Here is a 23,668-nt window from a genome sequence, read left to right as displayed (position 1 = left end):
TCTCCCTTCATAATTCTACAACTGTTACTTCTCCCTTCCCCCCTCCCCCTTATGCAATGTTGATGTGGGAAGTGATGCTTGCCAGGAAACTGTTCGTGACCCAAAAGACAACATTGAGTCAGGGGGAGGGGGAGGGGGAGGGGTATTTGGTAGTTTGCTTGTCTACAAGTGAACGCGCTTGGAAGGCAAATTTTTTATAGGTTTTGTCCACGTCAGACTCGTTTTCCAAATTATCGGTAGGCTAAAAGTTTCCACTGTCCACGAGCCGTGTTTAGTTGCACCAGTTGTTGTTTCTATAAGTAACGTTTGAGATGATATCATGGTTTGCTTTTGCGGGTTGTAACAAGCCCAAAATAGATCAAGGCAGTCGGGATAAACAACTTGCGTATCGTACTGGCTAGTTGGTTTCGCTTTTGTTTGGTGAAGTTTGTAAACGCACCGACATCTATGGATCTCTTGAAAGGTTATGAAATTGAGGAATGCAGTTCACAGGAACTGGCGGAAATGTTGTCCAAAGAATCCTTCCTTGGTAGTGATGACTGTGCCGTGATGAATTTTTCAATTCCATTATCAAATCCCGCGGGAGCATCAGAGACAAATCCCGCCATGTGCAAGGTGTTTTGCAAGCCTTAGTTGTGGTTTGCCAGGCTTGAAATTCGGTATGTAACGATTAACTTGACAATTTCAGGGCAATGATTCAATAAAAGTACGATTAACATAGATTTTCAACGGTTAACACCGACTGCCCGTAAAAAAGAATAGATAGTCTTTACCTTTTAATAGAACTGCCGTTAATCGTTGTTAATCGTTGTTAATCGTTGAAATGGCTACATGTCTTCCTGTTAATCGTGTAGAATGCTAGTATTTTGCGTTATGAAGAGTGATATGTCGACAAACGGGACAAAGCTGGATTTTACGCCAGGAAATGGACACATTTTCTCTTGGAGGATGTAACTGTTTACATTTCGGACATTCCTGTCACGTACGTAGTAGTTTGTAACAGAATCAAATAAAAGCGTGACAGCATTCTTTTCGTTCCTCCCGCGAACAACACCGCTTTCGTGTGCCGTGTTTCAAAGACAACGAGTGTATATCGAATACAAGTATTTAATCCTCAGTGCATTGTCCTTTTGGTCATCCAGTGTCTATAATGTTACCGATATATCTTTACAAGATGGTACAATTTCTCAATAGCATTAATACGAAACACAAAGCGGCGTGAAAAAATACTGGACAATGGTTTTCAATCCCATTGCAGTTGACATGCAAAAGTTTGCACAAATCCGAGCTACATCGAAAAACGGGCTGAAATTCGACATAAGGCGGTTATGCTCCCAGCCCTTCAAATGTAATATGCTCACACGCGCATTACAGGAGAAAACAGTAAAATAGAGTAATAATTGCCTATCTTACAATATGTAAATATAAATATTAAATAATTATAAATGTTACATGAACTTCCAGTATAAATATATTATATACAAATTATGTCTAAGCTATTACAATAATAAAAGAAAGAAAGACAAAAAATTGGATATGCCGTATTACATTAAAAATAAGATTGTTCTACTCTTGGCGATACGTCTCCCTGAATAGATGAGTTTTCAGGAGGCATAATTTATATTAACATTCTGCACATGTATCTCTCTTAAAAACATGATTAAATAATAGGATGTGGGAAATGTCACAAGTGATGACTATTGGTTTTTAGTGAACATTTCTAGAGAAATTAATGAGAGTGGACTGTTCCGTTGACACACATAGGATACAGGTATATAAATCTTGTGGCTCAAGTAGGTAATTATATCTGATTAAAAGACTATTAAAAACTAATTAATAAGAAGTGAAACTTTGCTACTGTGAGCACTGGAGATTCTTGGCCCCTGAATCATTTTGCTTAACATGGGTTGAGACGTTTCAAGCTGAACATAAAAATTATGCTGCTCTTATGCAAAATGTACACATAACAACATAAATGGAACTAGCTTTTCGTATAATTCATTGCAGTAAACTGCCAGTGATCCTGTATGTATTTTTTATTTTCATTTACAAAAATAAAGCATCCTTGAATATTTACAAGTTTAAGATTTAGTTGCTGGCAGAAGTTAATCCAAAACAGCTTAGCATCTGGAGTTCAAGAAAATAGAAAAGGAAAACAATCAGACCGAAACACTTTTCCAGAATTTTTTTGGCACCTTTTGAGTTTTCCTTAAACATAATATATGCATTTAAAAAAATACATAGCGTAAAAAAAAAAAAAAAAATAGCATACATGTATTTCACTTGAAGAGAACATTATAATTGCTATGCATTTGAAAGTGTATTGTATTTAAAGACCTTCAATGCAGCTCTTAAATGGGTTTAAAAGCTTTCAAAATAAATCCTGTTTTTTAGCTGCTTCCTCTGTTGGGATTTTTATAAGACTTCTAAATAAAATAATAGGCTTTTCATTGAGGGTATGTTTCTGAGTCCAAAGCCATTGAATACCTTCTGTTGCAAGTAGGTGCAGGTTGGCCAAATTTTTCCACAAAATGACTGGGCTACTTACAAGTGCATCTGTGAGGCAAGTTAAAGAGGAAAAGATTGATATCTTATTTGTTTTTTCATCCCTGACAGCGTTATCCTACTGATTCCAAAGCTGATGGAACAGAGACTGACCTGAACCTCAATCAAAAGGTTTGTTTACATAATTTACTTACAAATTGTATTGGTGTGGAGTTCACAGAACAAATTATTGGGTTACTTAGGGAGAGGGGGAGGTGCTTCAAATAGGCCACAATTTTATATCTGGAAGAAAAATACCCATTGCAGGATAAATAAGTTTTGTTCACATGACATGTGCATGTATTTATAATTTGAGTGTACGGGATGTAACTGATTAACATTCTTGGCATATTGCCCTCCATATCTGTCAATATTTTTAAAAGAATTAAGCCACTGAGTTAGATATTAAAAGTTGTTTTATAATGAAGAATACAATAATTTTGCAAACTTCCAGTGAGAATTCTAAAGATAAATGTGAACAGAACTTGCTGTATTCTAGATAATCACCTGAACCATTGTAGCACATAGCCCACAATTACAGTATTAATTTTAGCTGTGTAGGTGCAAGCCAAAAAAATAATACTCCTTGTGATCTGCATAGCTGAAATAAGATTGTAGTGGGAAAGTGAATTAGTAATGAGCTGTAGTTTCTGTAGCTGTAGTATAAATCATTCATTATGTTAATTTCTTGGTAAACTATTTCTGACATTGACTTCATTTATTTCTATCACTTCGAACTTGATAATAGGCTGATTTAGCAACAGAACGGGAACGTCATTTGAGGACGTGAGAGCGTGCGGAATAGTTTGGATGCGAGTCTATTTCGACTATATATGGGCATTCTTGATGAGCACGCCGTTGTCAACTGACGTTCCCTTTCTGTTGCTAAATCAGCCTAATGGCGTCATAACGACCCCGAAACGTTGTTCGGTTTTATCGTTTATTTTTACTTGAGCTGTAGTTTGTTGTAATATTTTTATTTTTATCTTGCTCAAGCAAGTCTTCAACTTTATGACTAAGTTTTCAATGTTTCTGCAGCTGCCTTTTACCCTGAGTCAGTTTTTCATCCAGTTGTGCCACTTTTCTGTCTATCTGTAGTGGGTTTAGCGTGGTTTCAAGTATTTGCCAATGGCTAAACATACCCCTGTTCAAAGCTAATTGCCACAACTACATTTATAGGTTCCTGTGATGATATATTTTACATTCAGTTGATATCATGGTCAAATTATAATTCTTCAAAGGGCCTTGAAGGCCACATAATTTTTTAACAAAATTGACTGCACTGGAAGGATTTTTTTTACGTTTGGCTGTTCTACCATCGTTGCAAACATTTCTGTGGACAAGCATTAGGACATCACATTTGGACTCATTTGGTAGTTATTCTGGGATCTTAATTGTCCATGGTTGTCCAGATTCTCTTCCAGACACTGACAAATTTGTGTAGTTTTAATCCTTAAAATGAAACATCATTATTTTTTGACAGCTTTATTACCATGTACTTGGAACCAGCCAATCGGAAGATGTTCTTTGTTGTGAATTTCCAGACCACCCTAAATGGTCAATGTAAGTCAAACTTGGCCATATGTAACTGAAATTATTTATTTATTTACCGGTATTTACCAATGGAGCCCATCCATCAAATTTGAGGCTTATTGGGTAGGGTCAGCATTTAGTACAAATAAAATTATTAAATAACACCAGTTAGGATTAATGAGCAGGTACGTGGTGGGAGAATGTGTGATATATAAGCCAATGACTTGAAGACAGTTTCACTCCACAATCAGCAGTCTTAAATGGACACCATTGGGACCAATGCCAAAACTGTTTTTCTTGAAGACCATTCAAATACCACCATGAAATAGAAGTGGTGTTGTCTGTCTTAGCTATGGATCAGTCCTGTTGATTGTGCAGTTTCAGAAAATATCCATATTCCTCCCATGGAAGGTTTTTTGTTTTGCACCCTATGTCCCCCCAGGAAATTCCAGTTTAGCTTCATACTTTGTCAATAAAATAATATACCTGTACTCAGGCATATTCATTGATAAAGAAGTAGAATGAGGTCAAGTTGTCAAACCCCCAGAAAGTTTTATTGAGCCTTAAAAAGTCTGACAGCCCGGACATAACCTGGGCCCAGTTGTTCAAAGCCCGATTAAGCTAATCCTGGATTAAACATGAAGTTTGATTTGAGTTTATGAACTAATCATCAAAGATTCTTCCAAATATTTTGCCCCTCAGTTTTGACTTTAGACTTGTCTTTACCATTAGCTTAAAATTAGATTTTAAAAACATTTTTAACGAGTGCGATTTTAACCTCGGTTAACTTTTAATCAGGGATTAGCGTTAATCGGCTTTCGAACAACCGGGCCCTGCAGAATGTCAGGAGTGAATTACCTCCCTCCATCAGGATCACTACTTGACATTAATTTTCATTTATTTGAAATTTTTTGTTTCTTTTTTCTATAAGGTTTACTGTATAATTTGTCTGCAAGGGTTGCATAAAAATTATGTGATGTTAGCATTCTTGATGTTCATGTGTGCAGTTTTATTGTTGCTCACAATTTCTTGCAGCGGTGCTGAGGTCAGTGATTGTGGAAGATATTTGATCTTAACTCCTCATGAAGGATGTGCTCCAGTCAACAGGCTCTTCTACTGTGATCTTGAAAACTATAAACATGAAATAAAAGGTAAACACTTGTCACATGACTATGCTTTTTTCTATGTTACAACCCAGTATATGTAACCATTATGTACATGTCTAATCTGTTTATGTTTCCTGTAAGTTATTAATAATTTTTTTTGTATCAGGGCTCCAGCTAAACTGGACACCCTGTATAAATATTGATCTAAACAACTAAATAACTATTAATAAAAATATAATTACACCACCATTAATTTTTCTTGCCTACAATGCTCACTTTATATAATTAATGTCTCTCCAATGCTGTAGGGAATCTTCCTTTTGTAAAGGTGGTGGATAATTTTGATGCTGAATATGAGGTGATGTGAATGTCATAGCCTGTTCCAGGCATTCAGAGAGTGGGGAGCAGCGCACATTAAAATTTTGGTGTGAATGAATGATAAAAGTGAGGAGACTGGGGAGAGTTCAGGCGAGAGAGTGCCTGACTGCGGCATCTTACTGCCCACTTCAGACTGCCAACAGTGGGCCCATAACATGAACCCAGATTGTGCATCTTGTGCATCTTGCGCATCTGGCAATTATAGCAGTAAACTTGAGAGACATTGCATTCACATGTTATATGCAATGGTTGATTTTGCAGAAAGTGTTAATTAAAAATCTTTCTGTAATAGAATGACTTTCATTGAAAGCAGAGAGTACAGTTTCCCAGCCATCCTTCTAATAATTCTCTCACTATTCCTTTGACAGCCAACTTTCTGGGCTTCCCCCTCCCCCAAATTTTTTTTCGTTTATATAATTTTCCTTAGACTTACAAGCACTTCTGCAGAAAAAAAAAATTGGACTTTTTGTGGGTCGGTGAAATTTTGAAAATACCGCCAAAAACAGTGCCATTTTGTTTCTCAGCCGAGTATTGGGGAGAATAGGTCCAATGCCCATTGTGGCATGCATCTACCCAGGAATGGAGGATCTTTGGCATTTGCTAATTTTTCTGAAGGTTGAGCACACTAAAATGATTTTGGCAGGTTTTTGGAAGACCCACCAACTCTGGAAAAGAAAATATATGTTTCATATAATTAGTTACATTCATTCTGACCAACATGTTTGCCACTTCTACTCTTGGTCTTTCAATCAATTTAACTTTTCATACATTTGAAATGGATTAATGGCACCAGAACACTGAGCTCAATTAAGCATTCTCTCTCCCCTCCCCAGTCTCTTTTCATTTTTTCTGCTCCTCCGTTTATTGTTTGCATTTATGGCATTTTACTTCACGCCACTCCCCAATATCTGAATGCTGGGAAATGGTGATGAATGTCTGTGATATTAATAATACTAATAATAATGATAATAATGATGTTGACCCAACAACAACCTTTGTCTGTTTACACTTTGTTTTCACTGAATTAGAATGTAACTTAGTAGTTTCCCAGAGCGGGCTTGGGAAAGAAAATGGAAATCAGGCATCCCCACGAGGCTTAACTAAAGCTATGCTTTCCTGAGTTGTAAATTTGACAATTTTATGTTACGCCAGGGTCAGGAGCATGGATGTCATTTGCATTTATTAGCGGCGTGATTAAAGTTTAATGTTTTTTAATGTAAAACATTGTTATTATGGCAGTCTAAACTGCCTGGGTGCCCAAATAAAAGTGTTAGGGGGTTAGTAAAATATTTATATGTTAAATGTGTGTATGTAAACTAATACTAAAATGGTGCTAAAGAATAAAAATGATAATAATAACATTAATATTTTTATTATTATGATAAAAAATTGTCATCATTGTTATTGATATAATAATTCTTATAATTTAATATTATAATAAAATTATTATTATTGGACATTAAATATATATTGTCGATAGAGAGTATGAAACCAATAATGTCATTGTATTTGTTGTTTGTGTTTATTTCCAGTACATTACCAATGACGGCACACTGTTTACTTTCAAGACCAACTTAAATGCCCCAAGATACAAATTGATCAATATTGACTTCTCAAGACCTGAAATGGTGGGTGTTAAAATTTTTAACTGCGTCATTCGTCTTTCATGGTACCAGTAACAAAGGTTTCAAAGCAAAACTCCATTCTTCAGCAAATTGACTTACATTGTAGAGTGTAATATCTGAATTGAACAAGTGGAAAGAACTTTCAAACTTTCAAACTATCAAACCTCCCACTTCAGTTTAATATTACGTCAGAATGGAGGGAGTTCATTTGTGTGCAATAATTGGACAACAAAATGACACCATGACATCTAAAATGGTGGTAGACAGGGAATTTAAAATCGAAAACGTGGTAACCTGTTTCGTCTAACACAAAAAATTTTAATATACGTTAATATACGTTATTTCCAGCAATTTAACGCCAATTTTTTTCAAGAATGGAGGTTCCCTTTTAATGAATACACTGCAGGTCTGATGAATGGAAGGAAATATAAATTTAGTGTATGCAAAACAGAAGTCTTTTGACAGTGAAGCTGATACCTTATGAACACAAATGAAAGAGCCTAGCAAGACCAAACTCCACATGCCAGCACTTAATTGGAGCAGATAGATCCTATACCTACTACCTTTGACTTTGTGTTGTGACATTTTCATCACACATAAGAAAGCTGATACCACAGTCTTGGAGAAAGCTTATGAAGTCACTTTTCTCTGGATATAGCTCAAAGGTATTTTTGTTAACTTAGTTTTGTATTGTCTTAAAAGGAACATTGGACGACCCTGGTTGAGGAAGACGAGAAAGATGTTTTAGAATGGGCTGCCTGTGTCAAGCAGAGTGTGTTGGTACTCTGTTATCTTCATGATGTTAAGGTATGGGAATACAATGTACAGTGTAATTGATTACTGGTCACAGGTATTGCTATAACAAAATCAGAAAGTGCTGAAATCATGGCCTTTAAAAGGCAGGGATCCCCAGGCTATAACTGTATGAGTTAGTTGCATAATCAATTGAGTTTAAAACCACAAGCAAGTGTTTGATGCTAATAACTGATGATATGTAAGGGAGTTATTAGGCTTCATTGGCAAAGGTTGCAAACAAAACTAAGGTAAACTCTTCCAAATTAACGACTTTTGTCGACAATTAAATTGTCTTTTTGTCTTTATTATTGTTGCAGAGTGTTGTTTACCTTCACAATCTGTCAGGAGAGAGACTGATGAATTTTCCTCTTGATATTGGCAGTATTGTTGGCTTTTCTGGGAGGAAAAAGGATTCAGAGGTGTGTAAAGAGAGAGGCATGGGACCAGTAATCACCTGGGGTTGCTGTAACCTAACTGCCTGTGTCAAAATTATAAATTGCAATTTTAGTTAAGTGAAAAGCTCCTCTCTCACCATCTTTGTAACACACTCCCTAAAGGCCAGAAAAGAGGCCTTTTCTTCTGTCAGTGTACTGTTCTTTTTCTTCAGAGGGTAATTTTTAACTGTATTTCGTAACACAATTGTCATTTGTTTAGCAATTTTTCACCTCCCCTTTCTTAGGTGGGGGTGTGCCAGATTTCAATTTTTATCAGAGTTTTTAATAGTTAGTCCTTGTCCTCAAGTAATCTGTTGTAAATTTCCAAAAGTGAAGACCTCTTTTAGGAGTTAATTATGAGTCATCCCGAGACTCACACGGTTTGTCTCCAAATATGGGTTACTGAGTGTCATGCTGAATAAGATGTCAGTACTACATAATTCAGTATGTCAAAGTCAAATTGAATGATGAAACATCCTGTTTTCGATTCGCAGCTTCAGTTTGTAAGTGCTAGGTTTGCATTTTAAAATAGCAAAATTGAATATTTCTACTTCTAAACCGCATGTTTGCATGTTACAATTTAACTTTGACAATACATTCTAACATGTAAAAACATCACAACTGCTAATTTAAATGTCACAATTCAACTTTAAATTTTAATGCTATTTCCATTCCATACTCCAGCCTATCCTGTATTGTAAGAAAGGATGTAGAAAGGTGTTCTGCAGCAAGTCGGAATACCTCCAGTGTTTCATGAAAGAAAGCTTTGAGTAACACTAAGTTTTCTTTTCTTTTCCGTTTTCAGATATTCTACCATTTTACCTCTTTTCTGTCTCCTGGAATTATCTATCATTGTGATTTGACTGAGGACAACTTTAAACCCAAGGTTTGATTTTAGATAAATTGTTGCCAGGCTTTGTTATTCCTATCTTTCCTGCTGTTAGAGCAATGTGTTTTGTTCTTTGCTTTATAAAGAGAGAGTGCAAATTACTAAAACTAAAAAAAGGCCCATTTCAGAGCAGCCTTGTATGTGCAGCACAAACAAACAAACAAACAAACAAAAAAACATTACTGTGAGAAGACGTTTTGAGTTGAACTGAGTGCTGGGTGCAGTGCAATCCGTCTTAAGTGCTGGCCAAATGGAGTGACATGTTATCTTGATTTGGGATGCCTTTGGCCATTTTTTAAATGACAGGTTTTCCGCGAAACGAAGGTGAAAGAATTTGACGCGAGTAGTTATCAGACTGTACAAGTGTTTTACCCCAGCAAAGATGGAACCAAGATTCCCATGTTCATTGTTCACAAAAAGGTCAGTGGTATTAGTCTGATTCTTTTTTTTTGTGGGGGGGGGGGGGGGGGGTTTAGTAGCGAACTAAACCTCCAGTCTCATAAACTACCTGAGCCCATGGGTTCTATAGTAACATGAATATGATACATGTGATATAAACTAAGAAGACCACAGTGCATGCAGTTTTCAATTTTAGCTTCAGTTTCTCTTGCTTCCTACTATCCTACTCCATTTTCACCTGCGTGTGCTTGCGTTCTGATCTCTTAATCTTGTACCTCACTACTGAAGAACACTCTTCTCTTGCCAGCTGCTGCTCGACCAAACTGTTTTCTTTTACATGTAAATGACACAAGAAGATTTCCCTCCGTCGTGTCTCTCCGTCGCTTGTTTGCTCCTCTTTCCAAAATAATAAACCAGTGAAAAGCTTGCTCAGGGATGTCATGACCTCGGCAAAAATAATTTCAAATTTTGTCTTCTGAAATTTTAAATATGTGTGTCACTGTATTAAAAACTATTAAACTATTTTTGATCGGCCTTTATTGATCAGGGTATTGTGCTGGATGGCAGCCACCCTTTGTACTTGTATGGTTATGGAGGGTTCAACATCTCCATCACTCCAGCCTTCAGTGTGTCACGGATTGTTTTTATGAGACATCTCGGAGGAATCATTGCTGTAGCAAACTTGCGGGGTGGAGGGTAAGGAGAACAAGGTTCTAGATTTAAAACAATTGTTAATTTATTATTATTATTATTATTATTATTATTATTATTATTATTATTATTATTTTATTTTAATGTTCTTTTATTGTCCACAATTACCTAGCAAGCTAAATACTTAGACACTGAAATAAAGTTCATTCATTCGTTCGCTCGTTCATTCATTCATTGATTCATTCATTTATTCACTCGTTCGTTCGTCCGTCCGTCCGTCCATCCGTCCGTTCATTCATTCATTTTGTTCGTTATTTTGTAATCTTTAGTCAAAATGGAAGGAAACTGTGCAGATCAAAATAGTCTCTGTGCGGCTCACAGTTCCCTTAGACGCCAAGTGTCACATAGTTCTTTCTATGAAACAGTTTGCAGGTGTTTTTATAGCAAACATTGCTGCAGTGTTGCGTGACCTGAGTGGCTTCCATTTCAACTAGCTAATCGTGCGTAAGGCATGAAAGATGTGTTGGACAATGTTGTCAATAGTCCTAAAGTAGTTGTGACATATGACAAATCCCCGTGTCATTATTCTTGTACAAGTTGAAAACGAAGGCCATCGGAAAATAAATTTAAACAAATGTCAAAATTAATTTTGAAAATTTTGCCAACTGACACAGAAACAACGTTTTCACTTTCCCATGTTGCCTCGCGCTCATTCAAATGCGAATAGCCTATGCCTTTGGAGGAAGACATAGAACAACACTTTCCAGTAATATTCAATATTTTACTGCAAATTACCAGAGGCAAGAGATGTAAATGGAGGTTAACTGCTAAAATAAAATATATGTCGTACTGTGCATACAGTAGATTCAAGGTGTTTCAAATTCATTTTAACCGGACATGTCAGCCAACTCTCAGAACTGGATTGATCATCAATTTGAATATTCTGTCCATGGTTGTTTGCCGGGAAACAGCGGTGCTGCTGTCCGATGCCTCATTTGTTTTGTCAGCTATGATCCTCGCGGTTTCAGCACCAACAAACTGATATCTATAAATACTGTCTGAAATAGTGAGTTGTTTATGAATGAATGTGGAGCCGCTAGCACTAAGAACACAAATGATGGATCACAGAATTGGCTCTGTAGTTTATGTTAGAGTGTTAAGGTGGCCGAATACAGTTTTTTAGTGCACAGATGTTAGAAGACGTTATTTGGAAACTATGTATTTCTGGACGCCCAAAATTGGTATGGAAAGAATGTATTTTCGTACTTCTTGTTGAGCTAAGTACCGTTTCCATGGCAACGCAGCGAACTATTAAACATCCATAAATAGTAGGTTTCCCTTATTTTTAGAAAATGTACTCATTAGATTTTTTCCTTTTTTTGTATCCAGAAAAACTCACAAAACACTGACACAGTTGCACTATTTTCATGTAATTTTAACAGAGAGATCTCCTGTAAATATTGATTTTATATTTTAATGTTTTGTGAAGATACCCTCTGTTAGATTTAGGTTTCTCCTTGTAGGCGAGTTACGCTTTTAGGGAACTATTTTCATGCCAAATTTCACGAAATTCTAATGAGCGGTTCCTTAGAAAACAGTTCATTTTCACGAAAACAACCAGTCACAATATTTTGGTCAAATGCGCATGCGTGGCTTTAATAAGGTTTCATGGCAAAGATGAAAAGCATGCAAAAGGTCTTGGTGAATGCTTTTTTTTGCCCGGAAAGAAAAGAAAAAGAGTCTAGAAACGAGAACTTAGTTATTTAGGATCAAAACTTAACTTTATTATCCATTTCATGTGAAATTGAGGGATCACTTTATCGACCGCCGTATTTGCGTACCACAACCCTAGCGCGCGCTTAATTGCATCAGTAACAGAACCTGTAAAGCACGCGCAAATTGTGTTCGGCCACCTTAAGTGAATCCATGATGTTCGATTCGATTCAGGTCCGATTCCCCCTGAGGTCAAAGAGTTTTGTTTGCTTCTCGCGGTCTCCCTTTTCCTTACCAGGGCTAACAGTTGGTAGGCAGTAGATGGGTTCACATACAGAGTCACACTACAGAGTAAATTCTCTGATCCTTCATTTGTGAGTTAATTAGCCTGATACACAGACATTGTTGAATTTCTGTATATTCTGTATTGTTCGCTAAACTTTTTCTGTTTGCTTGTTTTTCGCGGCAGTGAATATGGTGAAACATGGCATCAAGCTGGTTGCTTTGGGAAAAAACAGAATGTATTTGATGACTTTCAGCACGCAGCAATATACCTTACTCAAGAAAAGTACAGTTCACCGGAAAAGTATGTTTAATTTGTCAATTGGGTGAGATTTGTCATAATTGTTTGATATTTCGGTGGGTAGCCCAGTTTATCCAATCACATCTTTGCTTTCTTACCTATTCATTTGTTATTGAAAGTGAAACATATGGCCATAGCTTCGACTCCTGTTGGGAGATCTTGACTTGGATATCTTTTTTTCCTAATATGCTTGTGTCACTGACTGAAAAATACATCTATCGTGTATTCACCACATTTTTTACTCATCGACATTCAAATCCCTCTAACAACAGCAACAACAACAACTATTTACAAATTCAGATCATATAAGGGGCTTGTCCCGCAAATAGCCACAAAGCTAGTCGAGGCGGGACAAGACGAGCACGAGAACATAATGGAAAAATAATTACAGTAAATTACAAACATGCTGGAAAACGGAAAAACTTAACTTAAAATAATAACGCAGATTTAACATCCCACTAGGATGTTTGTAGGGTGTTCAGTTGTTCAAAGAGTACGACGCTGGATGTTTGTCCCATAAACGTAGTCCTGTAACTGGTAGAGCATCCGAATAGTTAGGTCATAGGTTCGACTCCTTTATAACACAGCCACAAGTGCACCCTTCTTGCCCTTGTACTTATGAACGCGTGGAACTCGTTTTCGTTGTGAAGTAAGGCCGCTGTACACCATTGAGTGCTCATGTACATGTAGCATTTTGTAATTTCGCGTGGTTTTGAAGGAAGCGTGTTTATAGAAAGTTACGGCCATCCTGGTTTAACTCCCCTTCCCAATTTGACTGTCTATATGTTACGACTATCGCTACGTATAAATGGTTTACTGGCAAGCAGTATAAGAGTTATTTTGTAGTTGGTATTGTTGTGCTTTGCATTTTGCTTTCTCTTCTCTTTTGCAAGAGTGAAAAGTATTCTCTTCTCGTTAGGTTTACTCCTATTGTTTGAGATCATTCAGCAATACACTGTTGTGTCTAATCATAATAAATATAATCAAAACTGAACTGCCAGAGTGCTTAGCGTCGGAAAACACATTAAAACCAACTCAACGATCGCATATGATTACTTTTGTCAGTCAATTAATATTTGCAAGAATTGTGCATCGGTTGCTTTTAGACCATTAACAACTGCTGATGTGTTTGTGTATCCTTTACTGCACAGAATAACCATTTGCGGTGGTTCGAATGGCGGTCTTTTGGTCGGTGCTTGTGTCAATCAGAGACCAGAGCTGTTTGGCTGTGCCATCTCACAAGTGCCGTAAGTCTATTTTATCATGACTATTGCTCTTTTATCTGTTCCGTAGACTTGAAACCAGTCTGTTCCAGAAATTCAGATAGTAGAGACCAGTGCAAAGAAAATTGTGATACGAACGAATAATAAAGGCGAGGAGGAGACTGGAGAGAGATTGCGAGGCCTCTTCCCAGTCTCTACTAATTTACCCCTCCTTGCCTTTATTTAATACGCGCATGCGTCGCAATTTTCTTCGCACCGATTCGCGTTGCTCCCCACTGTCTGAACTTTTGGAACAGGCTAACTTGAAACTTGAGTATTGCATGAGTCCATTGCTCTTGTGTAAAGAATAACACTGGAGAATTCAAGCAGATAAGCACTCCAAATAACGCCGTGCATCATGAAACTCAATTTGCGCAAGTTCATTCTTGTTCTCGTCCCTATATTGTGCGAACTTGCCGATAAGAGACATACCCAAGCGAGCTTGCCTCAATTCAGCAGCTGCAAATAGCTAATTTTATTTATTTATTTGTTAAAAACTTTATTAAGACTCGCACATATGTGATAAACCTAGCATAGCATCAGTACATGTTTGTATGTATTCTTTTTGAGCTGTTGTTTTCGCTAACACAGAGTCATGGACATGCTGAAGTTCCATAAATTCACCATCGGCCACGCGTGGTAAGTGTTATCCAGTCGTGATCCAATGTTTTTGATTGTGAGTCTCCGGTTTCTTTGACTGGTGATTTTACTGCTGTTAAGACAATGCAGTATTTGATCAACTATGACCTCGCACCGTTCCAAAGAGACCTCGAGTTTTAGTACCTCCATCCACGAATTGTATGTGCACTTTTTTCAGAATTCTTAAACCGTCCATATCAGTAATAATAATAATAATAATAATAATAATAATAATAATAATAATAATAATAATAATAATAATAATAATAATAATAATAATAATAATAATAATAATTTGTGCTTTTTTTCAATTTACATGTTGATTCTTACAATCTTTCAGTGGTTAAATTAATTAAATTAATTATTAGTTAGCATAATGTGCAAAGCAAGGAAGCTAAATGAACCATTTGGTTGTCTTGTTAGCTCCCTGGCTAATTTAGGTTCTAGATAGCAGGCAAAAAAGAAAGAAAAAAAATGAAAAAGCGAAAGGAAGGAAGAATTTATTAATTGTAAAAAGTTAACGTATGTTACGAGGTCAGCATAAAAGAAAATTAGTTCATTTGTTGTTCTGACAGTAAATAACGTATAATTTGTTTCGGAAAAGCAGACACACTTTGTATGAGTTTTTTTAAAGGAGTTGGAAGGTCTTTCCAAATATCGGTTGCCATTACGTTCGGCTTATAAAGATTATGCTTAGCTGCATATCTTGTATTGTAGCCATATATATTACTAGCATATTGAAACATGTTGTCGAACACTTCAGGCAGGAGGCCTTTATGCCATGAATGCAAGAATTTCAACACTTATTAACTGTCAGAAGGCCTAGTAGATTAAGCAAAGGTTTGGCTTTCTCTGTTTCGCTGCCAAATGATTTGGCAAAAAATATTAATCTTGCAATATGATTTTGTTTCACTTGAATTTTTCTTATATGTGTTTTGTATACACTTCCCCAAGCTAATATGCCATAAGAAATATAAGGATAGATTAGATTATAGTATATTTGTCTTAGTTGTTTAATTGAGAGGTAATACCTTAATTTCGATATTATTCCAGTGTTTCGAGATATACGAGAACAGACAAAAGAAATGTTGTGTTTCCAGCTTAAAGACTCGTCAATCATAACACCTAGGTATTTTATACATTGCTTTCGTTCTAACGAATAAGAGGAGCCGTCGGTATTTATTATGTTAAGATTTATTGGGATATCCTTTTTTTTTGTGGATTTGTTTATCATGAAGTTTGTTTTATCCCTATTGATAGACAGTTTGTTAATATCGCACCATCTTTTCGCTTTGGCTAGTTCAGAGTTCATTAAGTGTTCGAGTGTTTTAGGGTCCCTTGCGGATGCAAATACATTTGTATCATCCGCAAAGATTTTGAAGCTTAATTTTTGCGAGCTATTTAGCAAATCATTAATGTAGATCAAAAATAGGAGAGGTCCTAGTGTGCTTCCTTGTGGAATTCCACATAACATTGTCTGCTTGGGAGACAACCCCATCCAACTCAACATACTGTTTCCTATTTGTAAGATAGCTTTGAAACCAGTTTAAAGGAGTCCCCCTTATTCCATAGGCTTCCAGTTTTCTCAGCAAGATCGTATGGGTTACAGTATCAAAGGCTTTTGAAAAGTCTAAGAAAATACCACAAGTGTATAAATTATTATCAATGGCTTTTCTTAGTGTATTTGTGATTTCAGTTATAGCTTCGGCGGTTGAATGTCCTTTTCTAAAGCCAAATTGAAATTGAAAGAGGATTTCCTGCTTCTCAATATAGTGGTTAAGTTGCTTGTGTATAAGTTTTTCAAATATTTGTGAAAACGTTGATAACGTTGAGATAGGGCGAAAATTGGTGGGATTTGTAACCTCTCCTCCTTTGTCAATTGGTGTAACCTTAGAAATTTTCAGAATATCAGGCAGGACACCCTGTTGTAAGGATTGGTTAAAAATGTAGGTTAGACATTCACTAATATAGCTTGAAGCTAGTTTAATAAAATTTCGAGGTACTCCGATAGTTGATTTGTTGAGGTTTGTTCCCATTAATAAATCGTAAACTTCGTGGACAAGGATACTGCGGAATGCAAAACTATCTCGGAAAGAACGTTTGATATATTGGATAGGGCTATTATCATCATTATTCGGCGGTAGTTTGTCAGCAAGTTCACAACCAATATTAATAAAATGTGAATTAAGTTGATGCGCAATACTGGCTTTATCGTTGTAACACCTATTTTTATAAATCAGTTTTGTAATTGGAGGTTGCCCACAACCTTTTTTCCTGTTTATTATCATGCTGATTAAGTTTCATGTTGTTTTCAGATTTTCACTATTTAATCTAAATTGTTTTTGAAAATACTCTTTTTTGGCTGCATCCTTAATTCGGTTTAATTTGTTGTTATAAGTTTTGTAATAGGTTACTTTATTGGGATCATTACTAAGGAAGTGAGTTTTAAAAAGTTGTTGCCTTCGTTTTATAGATTTCAGAATGGCGTTAGATATCCACGGTTTAGCTGACTGTTTTCTTTTTCTGTTTGATAATTTGCGCATAGGTGCATGTTTATCAGATAAGGATTGTAGCGTGTTGATTACATTATTCATACTCTGATTAACATCTTCATCGACTAGGTTATTAAAATCTCTAGATTCAAGGTCACTTAAAAACAAAACCTTGTTAAACCGAGAAAAGTCCCTAAAATGTTTTGTTTCTTGGCGTAATGGAGGCCGGTTTCTTACTGTACAGAAAACGGGTAAATGATCTGTTATAGCATGGGGCACGTTTGTGTAGATCTGATCAATCAGCGTTGCGGTGTGATCTGTTATACGTGTGGCTTTAGTGATCAGTGGCATGTAACCCAAGCCAAATAGCATGTCTAGATAATCAGATGTTTGGTTATCTCTATCGTAGTTTAAGAAGTTTATGTTTATGTCACCTAAAACAAAAACCTCTTTACCTTTATTGTTTAGATTACATAATTGCTCTTTAAGTGTATCATGAAAATTTCCGCAGTCTTTGGATGGGTGCCTATAAATACAACCGACAACTATGTTCTTTTGTTTTTTCCGAGTAATTTCAACCCAGCACGATTCTATTCCGTCATCTGATAGTTCTAAGTCCCGCCGCCTAATGAAACTTAATTCTTCAGAAATATAAGGCCGACACCTCCTGCACTTGTTGGTGAATTAGTATTCAAAAAAGCATAACCTGGTATGCTAATGTTATAAATGTTTTTTTCTTGCAATTTTGTTTCAGATAAAGCTATAATTTCCGGTGTCCCTTTTACAGTCAAAATAATATCTTGTAATGATGTTAGATTTTTAGGTAGGCTACGCATGTTCAAGTGGATTATAGAAAATCCATGGTGTTTTTTCGTCTCATAAAAAAAATTTGCAGACTGTTTGATCGTAAAATAATTTGATTGGGTGTAATTGTTGTATAGAGACTCTTGTAGCTCACCTTCTCTTTCAGGGCTAGTAATAATATCTCCGAACAGATCTTTAGACTCAATAAGAGATTGGAGCGACGGGTGTACCCATCCTCCAGTAATCATAAGGAACTCTTGGGAATCCAAAGTGAGAAATGGAAGTTCGGAGAGCACATTATGGTTTAATTCAGAATGATTAAAAGCAATCAATAACAAGACTACGAAAAGTGAAGATAAATAGTCGGACATCAAAGGTAATTACTTGTTTGGCCATAATGTGCTCTACTTTGTGGACTTTTCGTCGGAAGTATCTAGCGATGGACGTGACTACCATGTTCTGATTTAAATTTAGCTAAATCTTCTTCGCAGTTAATCGAGAAAGATGGCTTATTCTCGTCCTGCCTAAGAAAGATCCTACCATTATATGTCCAGATATACTTCCACTTTAGTTTCTTCTTCACCTTGTTGACTTCACTAAAGAGCCTTTTCTTGAATGGAGTGAGTGACTCGGCGATGAAAACTTCGGCGGCGGATGAGAGTTTGAGGTTTGGCAAATCTTTAGCTTTCTTCCTCGCCAATTTTCGTCTGTTAGAATAGAATTTGTTTCTGACACTGCGGCGGGTAAACTTCACGATTAGTTTCGGCGGCGCGTCTTCATTAAAGGTGGAAATTGGGTGAGCAATCGAGATATCATTGTCCTGTAATGGTACTCCATGCAACGTTGCCAACTGATTTGGCAATGGCTTCCGCCGGGCAGTCCTCGTTTGCCATAACTCCCGTTATCTCTAGGCAGTCTCGCCTCAGGTATTGAGCGATGTCTTCAACCATAAAGGATGTGTCATAAGAAAGTTTCTCCACGCTCTTCATGTTCACTTTAATGTTTGCAATGTCCGATGCATGTCGAGTAACATTTTCATTGGTGTTCTTTATCTTGTTCAATAGCTCATCCTAGTTGTCCGATAGAAACTTTACCGTCGAGTCTATTTCCTTCAGTTGGTTAGCTAGTTCTTCCAATTTCGGGTTTACAGGAGCAAGCTCCTGCTTTAAAAGGTTTTTTACCTGCTCAAAAGTAATAATTGTAGCCATAGTCGGCAATTTTAGGGTCGATGGTGGGACGGTTGAAAAACGTGGCCGCCCGCCATGACAATATGCTAATCTCCTTTCAGCCTTCAACTGATGGAGTCTGGCATGGAGTAACCATGGTATAAAAGATGCTCGCGTATCATCTACAAGCGTTCTTTGTAATTCATTACTTTGCTATAATGATTTTAGGTGTATACAGGGCCCCTCAGGATAACAGCCCCGTAGCTGATTGGGCCACCCTGTCTTAAATAAAGTTCACTTACTTACTTACTTACTTACTTACTTACTTACTTACTTACTTACTTACTTACTTACTTACTTACTAATCATCGCCTTTCTTTCATAACAACTGTTTGAGGCAAAAGAGGGCTGGGTTTTTGGGTGAAAGGTAAAACGAGATAAAATTATGTCTTAAATAGATATTGGCTGTGTATTGTCGAGACAATTGAATCGTGGTGTTTAAGATTGTAAATTAACTTTTATTAATAAGTCCTTTTACTTTTCAAAGGACAACTGATTATGGTACTGCAGACAAAAAAGAAGACTTTGAGTGGCTGATTAAGTGAGTTGTTTTGTTATCTTTTGTACTCCTTATCTTCTCTCTTTGCGGACATGTATTGTACTCTGGCTACTTTAACACTACCTTGCTGGGCTTTGAAAACTAAGAAAAATTGAAACAGTTCCAGGCATTTATACAGTGACGACAAGGTAATTTGGCCTCCGTGAAGAGATTCGCCCTTGGATTTGCTCTGACGAGTCTGACGAAGGGTTAACGCTCGAAACGTCAGCAGTCCAATCTTTTGACGGTGGCCAAATTACCTTTAGTGATCAAGGCTCTGTTGATAAAACCAAACATTCGTTCCCATTCTCCCACCGATGGAGCACTACACGTACTCTCTTATCCATTTATACAGTGACCTTGGTTTAATTATGTGTATGCCCTCTAGTGACGATAGATTGCATCACTTTGACTGTCTGGATAGGTGAATGTCAGGTTGTCTGAAAATGACTTACTGTGTGGCCATGGGTGAAGGACGTACTGAGTGTGTGGCCATTGATTGATTGATTCCTCAGGTATTCCCCTCTGCATAACATAAAGATTCCCGAAAACGGAGTGCAATATCCATCGCTGCTGCTTTTAACCGCTGACCACGATGACCGTGTTGTCCCACTCCATTCCCTGAAGTACATGGCACAGCTGCATCATTGTCTTGGCAATTACGAAAAACAGGTATTGCCGTTTATCAATATATTATCTGGAACGTCAGTAGATAGTGAATTCTTTTGTTTCTTTGTAGATAAACCCATTGCTCATCAGAATTGATACAAAAGCTGGTCACGGATTCGGCAAGCCCACGGCAAAGATTGTAAGTGTAACAGTAACAACAGTTTCCGCTCGTTATCCCAGTTAATCAAAATTTCTGCTCTTAGAGTTATTACTTTTTTTTCTCTGTTTTAGATCGAGGAATATTCTGATATCTACGCCTTCATCGCTCGAAATCTAAATCTGAAATGGCAAGACTAGTTTGGTGTCTTGTTTGATCTGAAAGCAAGTGTGTTGGAGTCATCACTTACATAAGGAGGAAAACTACTGAAATCGCTCAAGAAAGCTTTTGTTCTTGTTGTTTTGTTTTAAGTTGGTAGATTGCCATTAGTAACCTGATTTCGTGCGCTTTTTGTTTGTAATTTTTTTGCTCGTTTGTTGATCTATACTCGCTCCTTTTTAGTTTATTCTTATTTATAGCCGAAACATTGTTTCGGTGTAGATTTGTTTTCGAAATTTCAAGCTGAAGGAAGAAAGAGGAGTACAAAAGACAAAAAGAATTTTGTGAAATATTCGGCACGTTCTCGGTGTTTTCCAGCCAATTCCTGGTCAGCTTTCAAAATATTCAAGACTTACGATGTAGCTCTTCTTTAGCTCCAAACCTCAACAGTGCTTGATTTTCAACCGCCTTGGTAACTATTTCTCTATTTTCAAATTTCGGAGATGATGCCGAACTCACTTGTAAGAATTTTGAGGAAAGAATGAATAAAACAAACTTTTCAACAGACTGAGTTTTGTTGGGAAAGAAATTTGGATAAAAGCACTTTAGGTAATACGCACAACGTCAAGTTTGGCTCGCAAGTTCTGTCCGTCTCCCAAGTGGGGTTTTGGCGAAGAGAAAAATCTTTCTCGTCCCCAGACCACGCTTGTCTCGATCCGCTTCGCTCTCCCTTCTCTTCGCCCAATGATATGCCCCACTTTGGGAGCCCGTCAGAGTTTGTTTACTTAGCTCATAAATGTGTATTTACTCGACACGCAACTTAATGCAACAACTGGGCGTTAGGCCTTCCTACCCTACCCCCCCTCCCTAGTCTCCGAAAAGCCTGATACTCAGCCTAGATCAGTGACCAATAAACTATCGAAAAAAAAATCGAAAATAAAAATTGAAAATGAAACTTGTCTGTCATTGAATTAATGAAAGAGTACATCAGCAAGAAAAGCGGATCAATATGGACAGAAACCGGCAAATCGAGGAACCCGGAGGTAAACTTCTTGACGAACGGGTTTCATACCAAACAAACAATGCGTGTTTGGGCCAACAGAACACAACAAGCATTCCAAATTTTTCCGGATAGAAAAATAACTGATGACCACTTCAATTTGAAAATTGTTGGCCATTCAACTTCCGGTGTGAACGAAAGCAAGCGTTTCTTGGCGAGAGGCACGCGCTCGATCTTTCTTCCTCGTCAATTGTTGTAAGGGAGAACGACACTTTCAAATGAAGAATTAGAGAGGCTATTGAAATTCATTGCCAGACTCCGACATTGAATCGCGACGTTAGATACGAGCTCCCGGCGATCTACCGGGACGTTTTGTCACGTCATATTTTATCACCTTAATCATGTGACAAAACGTCCTACACCACTTGACCGAGGCGGAGTCGAAAGCTTGTGTTTCAATATAAATTTTCCATCCTGAAAACGAAACTTTTTGTTTGACACAATATGGCAGGATCAAGGAATGACTTTTTCTCTAATATTATTATTATTATTATTATTACTATTATTATTATTATTATTATTATTATTATTATTATTATTATTATTATTATTATTATTATTATTATTATTATTATAATTATTCAAGAAACAAAGACGCATCTTTTTAGGAAAGCATATTTTAGATATTTTAGATTCATTTTTCTTTTATTAATTATACAAGTTTTATATTAATTGTAAATAATGGTAATATCAGTTAGTCCTCATTTTATCAATTTGTAAAGCGCGTTAGATCTCATATTAATGAATTTTGCGCTATAAAAATCATAAAATTATTAAAATCATTATATATTATTATTCATCATCATCATTATTATTGTATCTCAGCAAAAAGAAGTCGTAATACTCGCTAACTTTTTTACACAAAGCATGACCAGCGCTTTTCTTCCACTCGAAAAGGCCATGCACTTTTGTCCAATAAAATTATTGGACAAAAAAAAAAAAGAAATTGGAATATTCTCCCAATTTTTCGGTGACAATCACGGAAACGACTTCGAATTTCCTGAGTTTTCAAATCCTGCTGTACCGTAATTAGTTTATGTTTCCCTCACATTTTTCCGAAAGTCCCTCCAGATTCGTCGATGAATTTCCTGTGAAACAGGCCCTTGATCTTGTATCTAAGGGTTGCAATCCTCCCGGCGCGTAAATCGATTTATCGATGTTATATTTTCAAGGGAACGTGTTTAATGTGCAGAATTGGTTTAAAGGCTGGCAAGTCGCCCGAAGACAAGGTGATCATCTTGTTACTAGAATGTAGTTACTGTCTTCCACATGGCACATTTAAGACACAATGGCTGAAAAAGAGAGAGTGAGACAAAAGAAAGACAGAAAGAAAGAAAAAAAAAAAAAGCTGACAGCGGTACCTCTGGACATTTTGCCTGAGCGTTGTACCATGACGGATGCACCACGAGATTTCGGCCCGCGGATCGCTTATGCCAGCCGGAGCCAGACTCGCTGCTCAGTCCGATACCTTGTCCCATGACAAGACAGTGAGGGAGGGAAAAGTCGGCCCCTAGGCCATATGAGACAGATCCCTTTCGTACTAGCACTTCCACCTCTACAGACTTAAACTGAGATTCAGCCACATATGAACATGTAGTCATTTTGTCTTCCATGTGGTACGTCTTGAGGTTGGAGCATGCGCACGTGCTAAAACTCATATAACGACAGAAGGATGACCTGAAGTCTTAGAGATAACGCTAATGGACTCCTTTCACGTTATTTAATTCTTACAATTTTTATTGCCGTTTTCCCGAAAACAATTGCTCCCTCGATGGATTGTTGACAATGCCTCTGTATACGATAGTTAAAAATTGTTCTTTGCTGCATCTCACAAATCTAAGATTTTGATTACAAGGATGCGGGATTTAATACAGCAATATTTTGTTTATTTCAACAAAATCATCAGACAATGCTCAATTAAAGAAAAGGCTACGAAAAAAAAAAAACACTTCTGATTTGAAATTACAATTATGTTAAAACAATTGTGACAACAATAGTGTTGTTAATGCGCATCTTTCTAAGTGTGAAGGTTTTAAGTTTGAAATCCAGCTTGATTCCCCACACTCTTTAGA

The 23,668-nt window shown here is 36.8% G+C and overlaps 2 protein-coding genes across 2 annotated transcripts in view; one reads left to right on the top strand and one right to left on the bottom strand.

Moving 5' to 3' along the window:
* Positions 1-21,103, top strand: part of LOC146458703 (prolyl endopeptidase-like) — a 28,053-nt gene extending 6,950 nt beyond the window's left edge. Inside the window, exons 5-21 of the mRNA XM_085090410.1 lie at positions 2,617-2,676; positions 4,028-4,107; positions 5,113-5,228; positions 5,492-5,541; positions 7,094-7,189; positions 7,889-7,993; positions 8,299-8,400; positions 9,221-9,301; positions 9,611-9,724; positions 10,251-10,399; positions 12,537-12,653; positions 13,802-13,897; positions 14,504-14,551; positions 19,561-19,614; positions 20,127-20,283; positions 20,351-20,419; positions 20,512-21,103. Of these exons, the coding sequence (XP_084946536.1) occupies positions 2,617-2,676; positions 4,028-4,107; positions 5,113-5,228; positions 5,492-5,541; positions 7,094-7,189; positions 7,889-7,993; positions 8,299-8,400; positions 9,221-9,301; positions 9,611-9,724; positions 10,251-10,399; positions 12,537-12,653; positions 13,802-13,897; positions 14,504-14,551; positions 19,561-19,614; positions 20,127-20,283; positions 20,351-20,419; positions 20,512-20,577 (1,560 nt within the window). The 3' untranslated portion in view covers positions 20,578-21,103. The remainder of the gene's footprint in view (positions 1-2,616; positions 2,677-4,027; positions 4,108-5,112; positions 5,229-5,491; positions 5,542-7,093; positions 7,190-7,888; positions 7,994-8,298; positions 8,401-9,220; positions 9,302-9,610; positions 9,725-10,250; positions 10,400-12,536; positions 12,654-13,801; positions 13,898-14,503; positions 14,552-19,560; positions 19,615-20,126; positions 20,284-20,350; positions 20,420-20,511) is intronic.
* LOC146458704 (uncharacterized) lies at positions 17,315-19,058 on the bottom strand. The gene is made up of 2 exons (XM_085090493.1): positions 18,942-19,058; positions 17,315-18,667 (listed from the first exon to the last, which is right to left on the bottom strand). Exons 1-2 carry the CDS (start codon positions 19,053-19,055, stop codon positions 18,281-18,283), a joined length of 501 nt encoding a protein of 166 aa, XP_084946619.1. The 5' UTR covers positions 19,056-19,058; the 3' UTR covers positions 17,315-18,280.
* Positions 21,104-23,668: the final 2,565 nt, after the last annotated feature.

The sequence above is a fragment of the Pavona decussata genome, unplaced genomic scaffold (assembly GCF_977016875.1).
Source record: "Pavona decussata unplaced genomic scaffold, jaPavDecu1.1 SCAFFOLD_232, whole genome shotgun sequence".
Classification (NCBI taxonomy): domain Eukaryota; kingdom Metazoa; phylum Cnidaria; class Anthozoa; order Scleractinia; family Agariciidae; genus Pavona; species Pavona decussata.
This window is presented reverse-complemented; position numbering and strand designations above follow the sequence as displayed.